This window comes from Terrapene carolina, unplaced genomic scaffold (genome assembly GCF_002925995.2).
Source record: "Terrapene carolina triunguis isolate 2854851 unplaced genomic scaffold, T_m_triunguis-2.0 Scaffold22, whole genome shotgun sequence".
Lineage (NCBI taxonomy): Eukaryota > Metazoa > Chordata > Testudines > Emydidae > Terrapene > Terrapene triunguis.
Window position 1 is genome coordinate 12,648,249 of NW_020664373.1, and position 20,348 is coordinate 12,668,596.

Sequence of the window (20,348 nt, forward strand, 5' to 3'; positions counted from 1 at the left end):
ACCTTCTAGTCACTAAACTCAAAATGCAGCATGACTGGCTGGCTTTTCAGAAAACACAAAGCAATGGAGTACAAGAAAAGCTTCCCACAAAGATAGAGGTGCACTGCGGGAGGGAGGGAGATTACATGCATCTCTTTCTAGCATTTTCCAGCTCTATGTTTGACATATTCAAATGGTTTAAAACCCTTTCTCAAAAAAGGATAAAAATATGATTGGATTGCTACATGGAAAACAAGCGGTTTCTTATCTAAAATATTCCAGGAAATAATGTCGGACTCTTTATTCAAACAATTAAAAAATCCTGATCCCCACAAAGGACTTCATCAAATTAGTATATATTTTTGGTGGTTTGGTAGTACTGGGAAAAGAGGAAGACATTAAAGTTGCCCCTAAACAGAATGATTAAAGCCATATTTTATATAGATTAATTCAATTATCATGTATTGGAATATTATACTACAAACCATTATACATAAATACATTTTAGAAGGAAAAAAGTCTTAGCAACAAACTGCATTTTTCATTGGTGATGCAGGTTTATTACTACACTGAGGGCTTGTCTACACTTACCGGGGGATCGACATGCAGCGATCGATGCATCGGTGATCAATTTAGGGGGTCTAGTGAAGACCTGCTAAATCGACTGCAGATCACTCTCCTGTTGATTCCTATACTCCACCGGATCAAGAAGAGTAAGGGGAGTTGACGGGAGAGCGTCTCCCATCGACATCGCGTAGTGTGGACCCCGCGGTAAGTAGATCTAAGCTACGTTGACTTGAGTTACACTATTCACGTAACTCAAATTGCATAGCTTAGATAGACTTTTCCCTGTAGTGTAGACAAGGCCTAAGACTCACCTGCTGTCTCTCTCAGGAATTTCCTTGATGGCTATTCGGACTTGATTGCTAAGATCTCTTCCAGCATAAACTATTCCATAAGTACCTTTCCCTAATATCACTCTATCGCCATTCTCATCATAGTCATATTCATACTGAAAGCAGAAAGGTATACGTAATGGTACACAAATAGTTACAACTGCAGCCACCTTTCAGATTGCAAATAAGTTTTAGTAAGAATGATGAAATATATATTGTTCTATACATACATAATTTTTAAAAACTCACTGGTCATTAATTATTTACTTTTTGCTTTATAAAATGTGGCCTTCCCTAACAGGAGTCCAGATACATAATTGCTAAATAGATTTACTCAAAGGGAATTTTGCCTGAATATGGAATGCAGGATTGGGCCCAAACAGTGCAAATATTTATAATCAAAAACAATATAAAGTGAGCACTGTACACTTTGTATTCTGTGTTGTAATTGAAATCAGTATATTTGAAAATGTAGAAAACATCTAAAAATATCTATAATAAATTTTAATTGGTATTCCATTATTGTTTTTTAACAGTGCGATTAAAAATGCAATTAATTGCAATTCATTTTTTTAATCAAGTTAATTTGTTTTGAGTTAATCGCTTGAGTTAACTGAGATTAATTGACAGCCCTAAAAATATGCTGATCTTCTAAAAGGAAATTAAAAATACAAAACTAAGTAGTTGTATACATTTCTGTTGGAACATTCTGTGTCATATCCTCAGCTAGTATAAATTGGTGCAGGTGACTGACTTCAATGGTGCTACACTGGTTTACACCATCTGAGGATCTGGTCCACTACTGTGACCTCATTGTAGAGAACTCGTGTTGCAAATATCTCTGCAGATAAAAGGCCTACTGATGCATGAAGCAAATTCACAGGCACTAAATGAACCTCTATTATGAGAGATGGGTTAAACAGTGCAGTCTTGATTCATATACAAATTTGAGAGTGAGGAATTAGTGTACGACATTTTGAAAGCTTTTACACAAACAGAAAACAGATTTTTTTTTTAAAAGAGGTGTGTAGCTTTATAATTTCCAAGATGAACGACTGGAATATGTAGATTTCCCCTTGTTCCTTCCCAAATCCAAATGGCTGTTTATGCCCAATCTGTGAGACTTCAGGCTTCACATGCTGTGTCTATATGAATCCCCTACCTAGGAAACATCATTTTTAATTTTTTTTTACTGCTGTAATTATTAGACACTTCTCTCATGATACCATTTTTTCTGCTATGTCAAATATGTCCATGTCATGCAGTGAAACTGAATGCAACCTCGAGATCTGTCTTCTTCGAGCATGTCCTGAGTTAAGTTGCTGCTGTTTCAATATGCCTTCAAAATTCTCTCTGTTCATTTACAAAATGATCACCATCTTTGTATCACTGTACAGAACATGCTAAGGAATTCTGTTGTTGTTTAACCCTAACACCATATCCTACTCAGTGGATCTGAACTTGGATTAACGTAGCCTTAATATAGTTTCATTTTCCACATTTTAGCTCTTCAAAGTTCCAACATTATCCTGTTATGTGACATGCACAATTGACCAAAGTGTCACAAGTAAAACTTGTCAAGTTCTTCGGCAGTAGCAAACCCAGGTTTCACAGCTATGGCATGATACAGCTGCATGACCGAGTTTGAGGTCAAGGTGCAGCTCTGCAACAGACTAGTCCTAAGGTAATTCTTCTCAGCCTAGAGAAGGAGTCCATGTTCCCTAGCATGCAACTATGTGAAGTCAGTTGAGATGTGTAATTCAGTGCTTGACAGTAGGTTTAGTAGACTGTGTACCTGATGCAATTTGGTATGTTTCCATTCTGTTTTCTTTAGGTGGACAATAAATCCATACTAGTTTGCCACTGCAGAAAATCTGTGCACATGATCAACTACTGAGCCTCCTTGGTGAGTGATTCAACTGCAGTTATGAACAAGCAGGTGTTCCTCCTAAGACCTTGGTCAAGGCACACAGTCTGGTGTTCCCAGGCCTAGGGGATTTCCTAGTTGGGATTCAGTAACAACTTTTCCAGTGATAGAAACTTCCTCAGTATTAATGTCCAGGTGTGCACAAAAGGTAATATAAGTAAATCCCACTTGGTTCAAAGAATCCCAAAATTGGCTCTAGTTCTAAATCTAAATCCTTGTTAACAGCAGCCTTTGCTCCAAGTTACAATCATTTTCAAATGCTACCTTGTCCCTATCATGTAGCCCTTTACCCAGATGACACTCGTAATCACAAGAATTTTGACTGAAAACTGAAAGATCACAGGTTTTCTTTTTCCTTCCAAAGTTTCTTTTCCCCTTAATACCATGTATGGTTTCCAGGTGAGGCTTTCTCGTCAAGTCCATCAAGAACATGTCACCCAGCATTTTTCATGTTGTCACTGCGACGTTGGCAGACCGGGTGTGAGCCCTTGCCAACGTTTAAGGCGTCAGCTGAGCACTGACAAATTCATTGCTGGAAACCAGTCTGTTTCACCTGTGTGTTAGTACGGTTCAGACGGGTATTGGACTTTTAACGTGTTTAGTATTTAGACTCTATGAAATGCTTGTAGGTTGCTGCATGCATTAATTTCACTTATTATATCTTTATCACATGTTATATGATAATATTTAAGCTTTTGATTTATGACTGTAAAAAAATGTTTGCTCTGAAACTGTGAACTCAATCAGAAGGGATCATCTCCCAACCATCAAGAAGGCCTATCAAAACTAAATGGGACATCACAATACAAAGATTTTGTTAACTGCCCTTTCATACCCATGAAGCGGCTAAGTGCAAAAGGGCTCATCCCATCAGCTTGAATTTGGGAAGAAGAAAATAAAAATAACCGACAAGAAAATTTTTCATCTCTTTTTTGTTGTTTGGACTCTCACAGGACCGGAGCTATGAAACAGAAGCAGAGATCCCCAGAGTCAACCTGGGTTAGCCCTAAATGACATTCAGAGCTGACATATTACTACAACTCTGTCACCTTTTAAAACTATGGACTACCTCATTTGTGTATACATGTTTGCCTGCTTTAACTTTGTAATAACTCTCTCACTTTTTTTTCCTAGTAAATAGATCTTTAGTTGGTTTATTACTGGATTGGCTACAAGCATTGTCTTTGGTGACAGATCTAAGGTACAAATTGACCTGGGGTAAGTGGCTGGTCTTTTGGGACTGGTAGCAACCTGAATATTTTGCAATCTTTGGTGTACAGCAACCAACTATCCCTAAATTCAACTTGCCTTGATGGTAAGATAGACTGTCTGTGACTACATGGTAAGTCTGTTATAGTGCTTTGGGAATTCACATTTGTTACTGGGTTGGTGAAATCTAATTATAGAATATACAACCAGTTTGGTGTTTCTGCCCTGCTTCTTGACAATCTGCCCTGAGGTTGGCACTCATGATCATGAGCCACTCCAGAAAGCATGATAGTCCCTCTTTAAGTGAAAAGACTCCATAACCTATAACTGTGGAGTGATATAACATGTCTGATCTCATTTATGAACCAACTGTTTCTAGCTAAAACTATTGTTTTTCTTTTCTTTTTTTTTTTTCTTTCTTTTTCTTTTTAGGGACTGTAATGTCAAATCAACCAAAGTTCCAATGGGCAAGTTATAACAGTGGGAAAAAAACAATCAAACAAAAACCCCAATCCAAAAAACCCTTCTTCCATATAGACAAATCTGCTTAGGGGCTTTCAAACCAAATAGCTGTCCTGTATGGATAGAGTTCTGCCTTTCCCTTCCACACCTTGATTTCTACTTTGACCCTTGTTGCATAATAGAGTAAACTTAATTTAATACATGTGAAAAAATGCAGGTTGCTTATAGAATCATGCAATTTAAAGATGCAATATATATATATCATTAGGCCACCATTTTTACAAATGGAACCTATCAATGCATGATTATTCCCTACAATGTATCCTCAAGCATTTAGCTCAGTTCAGTTTTTAAAAGGCTCAAGCTATGGTGAACTTACTTCCTTTGAGAGACTATTCCTCAATCAAATACACTGTATTGTTAGGAAGTGTTCCTGCTGTTGGCTAAGTACACAAATATGCAATGTAAAACCCATTGCCCCAGATATAACTATATCTCTGACCAAGCAAAATACTGCTTCACGGATCCTGTTTTCTCTACAGTAAATGCTGAGGCCACAGATATGAACTATTTAGCTGAGCCTTAATAGACTCTCTCAACTGATGCACTTTACATTGGCAGGATGAGAGAATTCTGTGGCCAGCACTCTCAGACTTGGTTGTGGAACCTTGTCTTTCAGCTAGTGCACAATCTTGAACAACTCTTCCCTCCCCCAATTCCTGCTTGAAGTGTCAACTCCTACAGGAGATTCATTATCATGAAGACCTAGTCGCATCCTAAAGGTAAGTAAATTGCTCCTGGGAAGGGCCCATTTGGCAATGGCTTTTGATGGGATAAACAGGGGCAGAAAGAGCTGAGGTTCAGGTGAACTACAAAGAGTAAGTATTTTTTAAAAACAGCAGCTGGATTTACTTTTACCTGCCCATAGATAAAAATGACATCAATCTTTTAGCGATGCTTTCCCAATTGCAATAAAACAACAGAATGCAGTGTACACCCTCAAAACTGACGATTCCAAACTTTCTGGATGAAAAGACCAGTGTTCACATTGCCAAGAGTCTGGTATTCAATCATCACCGAAACAGCCTATCCGTTTAATTTATCCAAAGAGATGGCAACATCCTGGATCTGGTTAGAAAAACTAAGCGGCAGTTTCCAAATAGGTTTTCTTGGGAAGTATGCAATACCTGCTATCATTATCTAACCAACTCCACCCAGGATCAGGTGATTCTCAACTATCCATCACATGTGTAACAATTTTCAAGATCAATAACTCACATTCTCATGTACTTATATGACTCCAGCCACTGTAGTAGATGGCGCACTATGTTACATACAAACCTGTATTTTTCCCCCACAAGAAAGTTAACTGTTTTGTATAAAGAGTTACAGGAGTGTTGCAATTTTCTATACATTTTGAAGGATTTAAATGTTATTTCCTTATCCTTGTTTCTCAGACAAATTCATATGAGGGAGGAAAAATGGAAAAGAAAAAATTGTTTAGGGTTTTCAGCTATTTTACCCATAAACATGACTTACTTCCAGTGTGTCCCCATCAATCTCTCCTTCTAATTCCAAAGCACTGCCCACAGCGTCAGTCAAAATCTCCTTAACCAAGCCACAGAATCTGCAAGCAGTAAGTATCAAACAATCAGCAAAGATAACACCCTCTCTGTAAAAGATTAGCTAGAACTTTGTAATCCATGTGCAAAGCAATACATTTACTAACAAACTGTAATAGGGTTCCTTCATTAACTTTCCATCTTTACATTTACTATAGTTTATCTGAGGAAAGATATCAAACATTCATTGAAAAATAAAAACCTACTTATCTACAAAGTGGTTTAATCAGCTGCAGTGTACCCAAGGATTTGTTTGGGGTTTATTATCGTAATTCTTTTAACTACAATGTTTCAGTTAGATAAATCTGTAGACTAGTCTTAGTGTGGCCTAGTCTTTATAAATGCAATTACAGAAACATGAAAACCAAAATACTTAAAAGTGGCTAGAGATATTCAGTGCCTCAATTTTGGGTGCACAATCTGAGACATCTTGGTAAGGGCTGACTTTTAGAATGTGCTGAGCATCCTAAGAAACTCAGACAGTGGTGTATGCAGCTATTACACTGTACATAGCATTGGCAGGGGTGCCTAGGGCTGGGGCCCTGGAAATGGGGCACGGCCAGGCAGGCCACCAGTGGCAGGGGAGCCCTCCTGCAGGAGCCAGCCCCTTGGCACCAGTGAGGAGCAGCAGACCTGGCTTCCCCACTGCCCACTTAGGTTGGGCACCAATTGAGTGAATGGTGTTGTGGTCTGGTGCAACTTTAATTTGGCCGCCTTATGTGTATGCATTATGATGCAGTCTTTAATTAAATGATCACATACTATTTTCTCCACAGGACCCCTGCCTCCCTAAGAACACAGAACGAATGGTGCTCATTTAATTAGCAGTTTTGCAATATTTTGTTTTAGCTTCATTGTTCCATGTGTAGCCCATGCCTTATTTACTGCAAACTATTCAAACTCTGCTCTGAAGAAAGAAATGCTAATTTCTGCACATTTTTTCTATGGCACTCATTACTTTAGTGCTTGAGTGCTATACAGCCATTTAGTAATTTATCTTCACAATATCTCTAAGGTGAGGGGGTATCCCCAGGGAAGCAAGCAAACAAACAAATAGGAAGTACTTCACGCAACACACAGGCAATCTGTGGAACTCATTGCCAGGGGATGTTGTGAAGGCCAAAAGTGGAATTGGATTAAAAAAAGAATTAGATAAGTTCATGGAGGATAGGTCTATTAATGGTCATTAGCCAAGATGGTCAGAGATGGAACCCCATGCTCTGGGTGTCCCTAGGTCTCTGACTGTCAGATGCTGTGACTGCATGATGGGGATGGATCACTAGATAATTGCCCCGTTCTGTTCATTCCCTCTGAAGTATCTGGAAATAGCCACTGTCATAAGACAGGATCCTGGGCTAGATGGACAGTTGGTCTGACCCAGTACAGCTGTTACGTAATTTAAGGCAGAGAGATTAAGGTAAAAATTTTGCATTAATTTTGGGTGTCTAATTTGGACCCAATTTTTGAGAGTACTTAGCATTACATAACACTTAATATGTTCAAAACACAGATCCCATTGACCTTCTCTTCTGACAATCCCCTGCCTTGTTCACTGCACATTTTCCAACTCTTGCAAACAAATAAGGCAGGGGTCCTACACACCTACTTCACTACACACTCTCATTCACCCCAGAGCAGGTGTAGCCTCTGCACTGAGTGAGCCAGGGGTCCTGTGGAAAAAATATGATGTGACCATGTAATTAAAGACTATATTATAATGCATACACATGAGGGGCCAGATTTAAGGTTACACAAACCACCCTAATTCTGGCATTTGCTAACTTTTGAGAGCTTGACTTTACAACCTTAATAATGTTTAACATATTTTTGTGTCCCCCATTTTATATAAACACTAAACACAGATCACAGCCCAAAAGAGGGAAAAAACATTAGACACATTAAGACAAACAGAGCTGAGTTCACTCCTGGTAGAAACTCCACTGACGTCACCAGTTAAATTCCAATCCCAGTGGAATTATAGACCAAATGCTCTCCTAGAACATCTTCCACCTGAATTTCAACTACTGTACTTATTATTTAGATTTGATATATTCTATCTGCAGAGAATATTCAGATACCCATGGCAAACTTCAGAAGGGTTACATGCGAGGTAGTAAGTTAGACTCTCCATTACACTTCCTTAAACCTACTTACCACCACTTTGCAGGATATAAGGAAGTCCAAGCAAGTGTAATTTACATGCCAACGAGCTAGAAGAAGGTGTAGGTTAAAGTAGGATGGGGGCTACTTTAACTTATACCTTCGTTCAAGCTTCTTTACATGCAAGTTGTACCAACAGAGACTCCCTTAAATATTGCAAAAGTAGGTGTAGGGACAGTCTGAGTGTATGGGATCTAGCTCATATCATGTTATATATCATCTCTGAATTCGGCCCATAGTTTCTTAATGAGAAAAAAGTTTCAAGATGATAAGTGCACAAATGAACTTTTATTTCTCATCTGAAAAACTGTCAGTTTTTGTCCTCTACTAAGTGCTATATACCAGTCACCAGTGATGCTGGAACCGGGGGAGGGGAACAGGGAGGCCATGGCCCTCCCACTTTTTGAGAGTGGACAGGCCTGGCTGGTCCACTTTTCACCAGGGTGGACCCTGTTCCCTTCCCCTCCTCTTCTCCCCAAGCCCCAACCCCATGGCCAGGCCAGTGTGGAGCCCGGCTGGGGAGCCTGGGCAGTCATGGGAGCTGCGAGCCGTGCAGACCCTCCACCTGCCCGCGGTGCGGGGGAGCCTAAAGCAGCCCCTAGCCCATATCCCTGCCCAGCCCAGGGCAGGTGAAGGGTCTGCGAATCCGTGCCAGCTCTCCCCAACCCAGCACCGGCCAGGGGGTAGGGGAGACACGGGCCGAGGACTGCTCTTGGTGGGCCTCCCATACCGCGCCAGGTGGAGGGTCCACTGCAGCTCTCCACAGCTTCCCGCACAGCTCTTATCATGGCCGGGCTGTGGCTCCGTGGCCCTGCCCCCGGCTGGAGCCAGGTCGGGGAGAGCTGTACGGGCAGCTATGGGGAGCCTGGGTCCCTCCACCTGCCCTAGGCAGGAGGTCTGGGGGGCGGAGACACAGGCAGGGGGATGCTTTCAGCCGCACTCCAACCCAGGCAGGGGGACGGTGGGCTCCCCGGCCCCGCTCCAGCTTCTGGCTTGGCCAGGGGAGGGGCAGGGGCCCCCAGTTCTCCCACTTTTGGGAAGTCTCCAACACCCTTGCCAGTCACGTACCAGAGAAGTTTTATTAGTGGTAAAATGAACTCACCTACTACACTGGTCTTCTGTGGAAAAGTAGATTTGAAAATCATCAGAGTTGTCATGGACATAAAGAAAACAACATCGTTCGTCAAACTTGGATATGCTGTAAAATTTCCATCAAAAAAAGTTTTACTCTATAGATTCATATTAGACAGCATGGAGGAGGAGGTAGTAACATCTTAGGAATTATTCAATTTCAGACAACTTTTCTTTTCTCAAGGACACAGTTAATTCTCTCACAAATGCAAAAATAGCTGTAATTGTTCTCCTTACATATAAAATCTCTTTTGTGTCACCTATTATTGAGGGTGAAATCCTGGCCACACTTAAGTCAGGCAAAACTAATGTTGACTTTGACAGGGACAAACCTCATCCCAAATGTTTTTTTTTTTATTAAACCTTTCTTAGTAGACTCATATGATTTCCTAGTATTTGACTGCCCAGGTGTGGAAACTGAACTGATTTAACATCAATTTAGATTCCAGGGCTGTCTTTGTTTACGTTAACAAATTTAGTTTATACTTCTGTTACATTTGCAATCAACCTTAAAAAGGAAATAATGGCAACATACATTAGTGTGTAAGCTTCTTAGAACCCTTTAAAGACCAGATTAATGCACAACCACATCTGCCATTGAGGCCAGGTCCTTTCTTGAAAAATTGCCTTTCTTTGATCACCCCTCCACAGAACCCAAATAAATGGGCTACGTGCTGAAGAACTATGTAGGAACTGGGAGAATGGAATCCACCTTCAGTCCATGCACAATGCACATGAAAGTCCTACAGTCCCTTCATAGCTGCTACTAGCTTTTGGATTGGAATAGCTTCTGAATTGCAAAACATTTTGCATCCCCCATACAGGAGTTCATAGTCATAGGATCTGCATAACTGCCAACTCCTGCAACTCCTTCCTCCCTTCCCTGAGCAGTCACCAGGCTCTCCCTCCAGACTAGACTGCACAGAACTGTCATGAAGCCCTGTTCAACTAAGTGTAGAGTTCGCAGAGGTCTTTTATGTGTCCACTTTGTAAGAGAATCTCTGCAGTTCAGCTGCATTTGGAAATTTCCATGGTCCTTATGATCCCAAGCAAAATTCACTCTAAATGATATTTTCTTCCTCCATTCAATAATCTTTGACAAACACTTTACTTATGTGTATGAGGCGCCTTGTTCTGTAAAGGCATTGTTCATTTGAGAACACGAAATAACTGAACGCTCAATATTTTGGGTTGCTGTAACATTTAAGGGTAACACAACAGTGCCAACATTCTAAAATACATAGAGAGAATTCGGCCAAAACAAAGAAACATTTGGTATAATTTTAAAAAAAGTTATATTTAGTAATAATTCCACTCTGGAAATGTAACATGGGAGGAAACCCTCATTTTTTGCAGCCAGCTCTATTACTTTACAAAACACACAATAAAACTCTCCATTTCAAATGTCACTGTATCACTTGGCTTTGATGAAGCAATCTCTCGTGTAGAAATGTATGAGGCAGATTAATCTAGCTGACTAAACTAGAATAAAAAATTATGTGAATTTTCAAAGGTTATACACAGGGGAAATAAGTCAGTATCCATGCATATGATTTTCAGTTTACTAAATATAACAAACTATATAGGAATGCCTCAGGAATTTAAGATTAACTGGCTACCATAAAGAGCAATTACATTTGACAAAAGTGTGAATTAAGATTACAAGTACTATTCTATATTAAATAACTGGTGAGAGTTTCAAAAGCATGAAGAGGTCAAAATAACTCAAAATCAACAAACACAAACGTTAAAAGAAATCAAACCTAATTCAATCACATATAAGACTATACTTCCAAGGGTTTCAGAGTCTGCAGAAATGATTAAGAAAGGAGCCAAAGCAAATGAATTGTCACTATTTAATTAAAGTTACCATGCTAAGCAATGATTAATAATGCAAACTAAGCCCACTGTAAAGTAAGTAATGTGTGTTTTAGAAAATTTGCACGCTAAGGGACTCCTTATCTGGTAACGGTGCACACCAGCAACAATAATCATTTCATTGGTCTTGGAAACTTGTTGGGACCAAAAATAACCTAACATTTCTCCAGTGCAACAAAGGGGAAATCCTGGCTGCGCCCATCTCAGTTGCACAGGTGCAGAAGGACTAGCGGTGGTTCTGCAGTGCTGAAGGTCAGGTAGGCAGGATTTGAATGCAAGTGCCACAGTCGGAGCCTGGGTGACCAGGCCTAGTGGTTAGAGCTGGGGTCAGGAGTCAGGAACAGAACCAAGGGTAAGAGCTGTAATTGGAAGACCAGAACCAGCACAGAGGATCAGAGCCGGGGTTGGAAGCCAGGAGTCAAGGCTGAGGGTCAGAGACAGAGTCAGAAGCCAGGAACTAAAGCCAGGGATAAGAGCAGTAACTTAGAGCAAGGCGAAGGAGCTGGGTCTGTCATAGAAGCTATTTGCATAATCAACTTCCTGTTCCTAGTGCTCCCTCCAAGCTTCAGTAGTGCACCTGGACCAATCAGGGACTCTGGGAGCACTGCCAATCAAATCCTTTGGGGGTGGCATATCCAGTAGTGTTTGGACCCACTACGTTCACAGCCTGTCAATTGCTGCTCTGACAAAGCTGTCTGGTGGCAATGTGGACACAGCGGTTGCTCAGGGACCAGCAGACCCAGGCTCCAGACCCAGATCCTTACAGCGAGGGGCCAACAACTCTGTGAAGGCTCCCAGCAATGGTGCTGGAACAATGTGTGTAGTGGGGGTGCTGAGGGCCATTTAACCAAACTGTAAACCCTCTATATAATGGCAACCACGTCAAGCCAGCAGGTGCAGCAGCACCCCTAGTTCCAGCACCCATGCTTCCAGCATACTGTTGCTACAGCACTTGTGTGTGTGGGGGGAGGCAGAGCAAGGACAGACTAGGAACGGAGTGAGGAGGCTATATGGTTCCCTCAGCCATTGTTCTTCAACAACGCTGCGTGGAGAAGGGGCCAGGCCCCACAGGAGTGTGAGGCTGCAGCAATGGATGCACAACAGTCTTAGGGGGTAAGATTATTTCCCCAGAGCCACTACAGAATTCCCACCTATTTCATCTCTGTGCTTCCTCTCTTTTGAGGACTTTAATCAGAGCAGAAGAATCTTGTTTTATTATTTTATTGCTTGGTTAATGAATCAAGAAAGGTAGTATTTTTATTTAATCAAAAGGGTACTGTTTTGAGGTCATTACTTACACTTGAGAGGAAATATGAAATTCTTTGTTTTTTTTATATGATATCGTCAAGTGCTCAATTATACGGGTAGTTTATTTGTAATGTTTCCAGGATTTTGAGTTCACAGCTCTTTGTTGTAATGTATCATCTTTATTGGACTGATGTTTTATGCTAACACTAAACTAACTCATGGCCTAAGAAACTACAACCGAGCTTTGTTAAAAAAAATTAATTAAGTTTTAGAAAACATGGCTGACTTTTTACTATTATCTGGCAAAATTACATTTAGAGTTCGATTTAATTTAATCCTTTGTCAAACTGAGGGAAGAAGCTTTTGGGCAATATTATTAATTGTTTCTTGATCAAGAAATTCCAGGAAGACAAGACAAGTTACCCATTGGTTCACTTCTCTCAGGAGCTCCTACACCTCGCTTGGGTAATCACCTTTGCTGATGTGATCTCAGGTATTTTTTGTACACATCACTTAGCTGGGTCTGAGATGGAGGGTTGGCAACTCTCCCTGTTTCACCGGGAGTCTCTCAGAATCAGGCTCTATCTCCCAGAGGCTACTGAAGCCAAACAGGGAGATTTTAGGCTGCTAAAAGTCTGGTGGCGCAGCGGGGCTAAGGCAGACTCCCTGCCTGCCCTGGTCCTGTGCTGCTCCTGGAAGCGGCTGACACGTCCCTGCAGCCTCTGGGAGGTGGGGAGGGAGGCAAGGAGTCTCCGCATGCTGCCCTCGTCCCGAGCTCCGACTCCGCAGCTCCCATTGACCGGGAACCGCGGCCAATGGGAACTGCGGGGGTGGTGCCTGTGAGCGGAGGCAGTGTGCAGAGCCATCTGCCCACCCCCAGGGGCTGGAGGGATGCGCCAGCCACTTCTGGGAGCAGCGTGGGGCCAGGGCAGGCAGGGAGCCTGCCTTAGCTCCGCTGTGCCGCCGACCGGGAGCCGTCTAAGGTAAGTGCCACCCTGCCGGAGCCCGCACCCCTCACCCCCTCCTGCACCCAATTCCCTGCCCCAGCCATGAGCCCCCTTCTGCACCCCAACTCCCTGCCCCAGCCCAGAGCCCCCTCCTGCACCCCAACTCCCTGCCCCAGCCCAGAGCCCCCTCCTGCACCCAAACTGCCTCCCAGAGCCTGCACCCCTCACAAATCCCAATCCCATGCACCAGCCCTGAGCCCCCTCCTGGATCCCACACCCACTCCTGCACTCCAACCCCCTGTCCCAGGCTCAGCATGGAGCCCCACACACACACACTCCTAGCCCAGAGCCCGCAACCCCTCTGCACCTGGCTCAGCACAGAGCCCCTGCCCCACTCCGAACCCCTCGGACCCAGCTCAGAGCCCGCAACCGCTCCAGCCCAGTGAAAGTGAGTGAGGGTGGGAGAGAGTGAGCGACGGAGAGAGGGGGGATGGAGTGAGCAGAGTGGGGCCTCAGAGAAGGGGCAGGGCAGGGGGCGGGGTAAGGGTGTTTGGGTTTGTGAGATTAGACAGTTGGCAACCCTAATCTGAGACCTTGTACTTTTCTTGCAGCCTGAAGATTTCTCTATAGATGTCTCCTAATGTAAGAGATGTCTTCAGCTGGCCTCTTCCAGCCCTCTCTCATCCTTGTTTTTAAATACAAAAGTGTCAACCATGGAAAAGAAACTACAATTTATTTCCTGGAAATCTAGCTTCCAGTGACATGGAACTAATAAAGCATGATTGCACCAATTGAGGGTGGGTTTAGCTCAGTGGTTCCCAAACTGTGGGTTGCGACCCCAAACGGTGTCACACCATCAGCAGATGGGGTTGTGGTGATCCCTAGTGTGAGGAGGATGCCATTTTGCTCCACACAGTGTGACCTCACATGTACAGTGTGTGCAAGGTCATGATGCCTCGAGGAGGCCATTTTGCTCTACAAAATGGCATCCTCCGCACAGCATGACTTCACATGCATCATACATACAAGGTCACTCTGTGCAGAGGATGTCATATTCTAGGACAAAATGGCATCCTCCAGGCTGTCTGGGGTCCTGGGAGGAAGTAATTAGTTAAAATGGGGTCATGGTGTCAAAAAGTTTGGCAACCCCGGCTTAGCGGAATATAAAAATTGTAAATACAGTTCAAAAAAGAACTCCAACATTTTAGGTCGGACTCTATACAGCAGAAGCTCACTGCTCTGCTTGACTTAAGGAAAGACAGACTCTTCCCTGTTACAATGTTTTGAAGCGGTTTAAGTAGAAGAAAGATTTAACAGGAAATGAAAAGCAGAGTTCATTATCTCAAATCGTAAGGCATGATCATGTGACATAAGTGAAACATTAAATGTGAAACCGTAATTAGTTGTTTTCAAGCATACCAACCTTATTCCCCTAATGGAGGAAGCTGTAAAATTCCATTCATGAATCTGTTTCTGTAAGGAACAAAGATCTAAGTCAACCACAGGTTAGTCTCAGCTTTCAAATAACTGCTTTTTGAGTTATTTGCTTTCAAAGTCATAGCAAATAGCAAAGTCATACAATACATAGGATCTTGGCAAGAATAGCCACATCTCCATTTTTTTATTTGAAAGGATGACTAGATTTGGGTAGATGTAGGGCCTATATTCAATGCTAGTTTAACTCACTTGAGGAAAAGCAATTTAAAAAATATCACAGTGAATTAAGATACATATTTTCTAGTGTAAAATTCAGTTTCAAAAGCAAAGTTGAAGTGTAATTTACCAAACAGTGCATCTTTGGACTGATTAAGCAATCCTTTCACATTAAAAAACACACATAGGGCAGATCCACTACCCTGCTCTTCTCCTTTAGGAATAGAACCCTCCTGTTTTCAGCAGACAGAGCGCTAGCGTAATTGGTTCCTATGAATTCTCTCCCCCTGGAAGCTCTGGCACAGAAATAATTGGAGGGAAATGGACAGAGTCTGACCATAAGTACTGCCCTCCAGCTGTCCCCAGCAAGTGGATGGTGTCTTGGTTACTGTTGTCAGCTAACATAGGTTAGGGCAGTCCACAAGGAATCTGCTTTGTAAGGTAAAATTGTGTCATATATGCCGTGGCCTGTATTGGGAGCAGTGCACAACCCCACCACACCAGGTCAGATTAGATTTCAGGGATGCACAAACATTTAAAACCTTGTTCCATTATTTGGTCATCTCTTACTTTGGTTATCATAACCTCTTTGGCTATCATACCTGTTTTCCAGATCTCACCTCACGGAGGCTGCAAAAGCTGTCCTCCTCTCATGCCTTTCCAACAATATCTCCCCCTTCTTGATCACTCTGGGCTTTCTATTCTCCTTTCTCATCAAATTCAAGTTACTTCTCACTTTTAAAGGTTTGGACAACTCCATACCTGTCTGCATCGCATCTCTTTATAAATTTCCTCCTACACCCTCTCTCATAACCCCATATTGCAACAAAGTTTGTCTCTTGACTTTGTCCTTCACCTGCACACAACCTTATATCTTCTTTCATGCTGCCTCCTACGTTTGGAAAACCTTTACAATTTCAACAATGCCGTGCACATTATGGTGCTTTATCAATAATAACTAATAATCAATGTAGGTTAGCTCTGAATTGTATCTCTGTAAAATCACATGTGCTAATGTAAAAAACAAAATTAAAGAGGATAACAGTATCAATCACGCTACCCGAAAGGTTTCAGAGCGGTAGCCATGTTAGTCTGTATCAGCAAAAACAACAAGGAGTCCTTGTGGCACCTTAGAGACTAACAAATTTATTTGGGCATAAGCTTTCGTGGGCTACAGCCCACTTCATCAGATGCCTGGAGGACTTTGATAGAGCCTGTTCTAGTGAAATGAGCCCAGGACTGGGAGCCACAAACACATGAATTCTAATCTGAGATCAGCCGCTGAATAATCCCAGATCTGCAAGTCATTTCACCTTCTCTATAGTACCGCAGTTTCCCCATATGTAAAATGGAGATATTAATTGTCCTGCGTCACAGGGATGTAGAAAAGTTTAAAGTGCTTCAAGATCCATAGGTGAAAAAGGAGCCATACAAGTACAAAGCATCATTAGCCATGTGAAATGTGTTTGCCATTTGTCTTACCGCTTCAGTAGGCGAGACATGCCACAGAGAGACAGTTCTCTCTTCTGCTTCATTGTTGATTGACACATATGCAGGCTGGTAGACCTTAGTTGGTTCAATCACTAAAACCTAAAAAAACCCAAAGTTCTGTTTAGTGAAATGTAACAGCAACTATATCGTAAGATCTCAAGAAGGATAGTGATATAGGATAATAAGCAACCTCAAACCAGACATTACATTTTTTTTTGTTTTATAAAATCCATGTTTTTTTCCTGTTTACAATAAAACAATATTATTATGGTGTATTTGTTGCTGTACTTTACAGAGGGCATCAGATGTTTTTAGGTTGGTCAAATGACTACTTAGAAGAAGGGAGATTGAAAAAATGATAGATTTTGGTTAATGCCATTCAATAAGATCTGGGGAAATTAGTTACAAAACCTATTTGGGCATCTTACTGGAAATCTCAGTCCATTAGTGGTTTCTTTCGTTGCCTCAAAAATGATATCTAACCAGAAGTTCAGTCTCTCTTGTCTGGGAGAATGCTCGATGGTGAGTTTCTTGAAACGCTGAATTAACAACAGGTTCTGGACTAATGACCTCAAGTACCTAGAACATATAAATAAATAAATAAATGGAGATATCCTATCTCCTAGAACTGGAAGGGACCTTGAAAGGTCATCGAGTCCAGCCCCCTGCCTTCACTAGCAGGACCAAGTACTGATTTTTGCCCCAGATCCCTAAGTGGCCCCCTCAAGGGTTGAACTCACAACCCTGGGTTTAGCAGGCCAATGCTCAAACCACTGAGCTATCCCTCCCCCCCATATAAAGTCAGTCGCGGGGGGCGGGAGAGAGAGAGAGAGACTGAGATGGACTCTGAATCCCCCTCCCCTCCCAAAGCTTTTTAATAAGTTAGTAGCTCAAATGTAATTTCAAACAAAATTAAATGTATTCTACAAGATACTGTCATTTACATATGACTGTGTTGATTTTACAGATTTATAGGCCTGATATCAAGCTTAGACATGAATCTATAGTGTGCTTTTATACACAACTGATTTGAGAAGTACATGGTTAAATGGATCCCTATGTAGTGATTCCAATGGAGTGATCACATGGGGGGCAGAATGGGTTGCACATATCAATACTTAGAAGAGAATTCTACTTCAGTCTGAGTCATCTCCACCATCCTCCTCCCGTTAACGTACACATTTCAGGAGAATCTAAAACCAGCTCTATCAGTCTGATGGATAGTTTTATTTTCTACCAGAAAAAAACCCACAATAAAGAATAAAGTTCAAATCGGAGTTGCAAAAATTTGAGATTTAGAAATGTATTAAGTCATCTGGTTCATCCAATTGTCTGTGTAGGATTGTTCCCTACTGGACATTTTCTAGTATTTTGTCCAGTCTAGTTATAAAAATCCCAAAAGATAGCACTTTTGACCGAGACAATATGTGCATTTAATGTGAGCACACTACTTACCAAACTGGAGGCTTCAGTTTAAACAGTTTCTCCGCTGCTTGCACTGCCTTACCAATGTCACTGGCCAGCATGCTCACACTGAAAAACTGTCCCACATCCCAGTAATTATTCATTTTTTCCAAGCTTCCCTTTCTTCCCAACAAACTGTTCAGCCGCACACCTGGGAAATTTCACATTGAAAGAATGCTTCTATTTTAAATGAAATTTTTGCACATTTTGCTATCACTATCCTAATGATCATTCAGAGATGGAACTGTCATTAATGAAAGAATGGGGAGTATTTACTCCTACCTGGAGATTATGGGCCAGATGCTTTGACCCCATTAAGGCTACTTTGTACAGCTGTGGTGACAAAACGCAGACTTAAACATGGCTCAACTGGCCAGTGAAGGATTTATTTTGTGTAGGGCCACTGTAGGAGCTCTTACACTGGCTCCCAGTGTAGGGATGTACCTAGGTGTGCCTATGTCCCAGAGATCCCCACCTGCTGGAACAGTCCCTAGGTCAGGGGCTGGTGCAGTCTGGTCCCAGGATTGAGGTGTAAAAGTGGTTAAAAAGACACTTTTGCATCCCCCTGACCTCCTTTGCTGCAGGAAGGGCTGCTCTGGTGCAGCTGAGGATCCAATTCCAAATGTAGAACTTTGATTTTTGGCTATTACCTTTCTAGAACGCAACTGAATCTATAATACAACAGTTTTATTTTACAGATCTATCTATATCAGGGATGGGTTTCAATCAAACTCTTGAACTTTGGGGAAACTAGAATCTGAGTTGGGCAACTGGCTCCTAATTATGTAATGGGCTAAACCAAATTTTGAGCCAGATTCATCTCTGCACTGATACAAGGGGGGTGGGGGGAGATGGTCTCCCTGACTCAGTGTCCGTAGTGGCCCTCAGTGCCCCTTAACTTACACCTTTGTTGCAATGGCAACTCTGAACCACTGCAGTGGTACAGAACAGTTGGGCCACAGGTCCAGACCTGCCTACACCACCTCCTTCTACCTCTACTGTGTGCTCTAATCCCTCCCCTCCCCCCCGTTCCCAGGGCTCCTGAAGAGGTGGCACAGAGCTGTCTCTGCAGCAATTGTAGGGGTCACTCATATCTGGGTGTTCCCTGGAGCAGATTTATGCTCCTTCTGTGGCCCCTTTTATGCTGGTGTAGCTGGCATAAAGGGACCAAGGGGCAATGATGAATACACCTCAGACCCATCTCTGCAAAATAAAATTCAACTGTTCTTTATTAAAGAGAACACAAAGTTCTTGTTTGTTTACCTATTTTTCTTAGTTCCATAGAGGTTTCAAACTGCTGCCCTGCCACAATCAGCAAAATTGCAAGGTTAATTCCAGAATACAGACTTGACTGGAGCTCAAATCCTTTGCGATACCTGCAGAGACAAAGAGTCTAGAGCTCACATCTTACTGTGCCTTAAACACAAAACACGGCACAGTTGTGAAAAAAGGGGCTCATCGTCCCCTGGGAAGAAAGTATTTTTAGGGACTATGTAATATGTTCATTACTTTGTACCAACACCACCCTGAAAAGGGAATGCTTTAGAGACCATGAGTTAACCCAGTGGGTCTCAACCAGGGGTACACAGAGGTCTTCCAGGGGTTACATCAACTCATCTAAATAGTTGCCTTGTTTTACAACAAGCTACATAAAACACACCAACAAAGTCAGTACAAACTAAAGTTTCATACAGACAATGACTTGCTTATACTGCTCTATATATTATACACTGAAATGTAAGTACAAAATTTATATTCCAATTGATTTATTTTATAATTATATAGTAAAAATGAGAAAGTAAGCAATTTTTCAGTAATAGGGTGCTGTCACACTTTTGTGTTTTTATGTCTGATTTTGTAAGCAAGTAGTTTTTAAGTGAAGTGACACTTGAGGGTACACGAGACAAATCAGACTCCTGAAAGGGGTACAGTCGTCTGGAAAGGTTGAGAGCCACTGATTTAACCTGTCGTCAAAGAAGAGAGGAGAGGAGAGGAGAGCAGAGGACCTGCATACAATTTTGTGTCCCATCAATTTGCATGATTTGGAGGAAGGAAAATCTGAGTTAGTTATTTAAAAAAATTAACATTTAATACAACAGAATGTCATTTTATTCCATTGGTGATATAGGAATATCAAGGAAAATGCAGCAAGATGTTCTTTCTTAGTGAGAATTTTACATAAAGGGCTGAGAGTTACACATGTTCTATTACTTTAAGTCTCTATGCCCCAAATCCTGTTCCTTAGTAGCAAAACTCCCATGAACTTGGCTAAATTATCTAG

General features: G+C 41.9%; 1 protein-coding gene across 1 annotated transcript in view; it reads right to left on the bottom strand.

Moving 5' to 3' along the window:
- Nucleotides 1-20,348, bottom strand: part of LOC112108241 (mitogen-activated protein kinase kinase kinase 15) — a 140,645-nt gene that overhangs the window by 38,331 nt on the left and 81,966 nt on the right. The window contains exons 7-14 of the mRNA XM_026648303.2: nt 19,331-19,443; nt 18,059-18,218; nt 17,032-17,182; nt 16,595-16,702; nt 14,883-14,932; nt 9,358-9,453; nt 6,013-6,100; nt 858-991 (exon numbers count right to left, since the gene is read on the bottom strand). Of these exons, the coding sequence (XP_026504088.1) occupies nt 858-991; nt 6,013-6,100; nt 9,358-9,453; nt 14,883-14,932; nt 16,595-16,702; nt 17,032-17,182; nt 18,059-18,218; nt 19,331-19,443 (900 nt within the window). The remainder of the gene's footprint in view (nt 1-857; nt 992-6,012; nt 6,101-9,357; nt 9,454-14,882; nt 14,933-16,594; nt 16,703-17,031; nt 17,183-18,058; nt 18,219-19,330; nt 19,444-20,348) is intronic.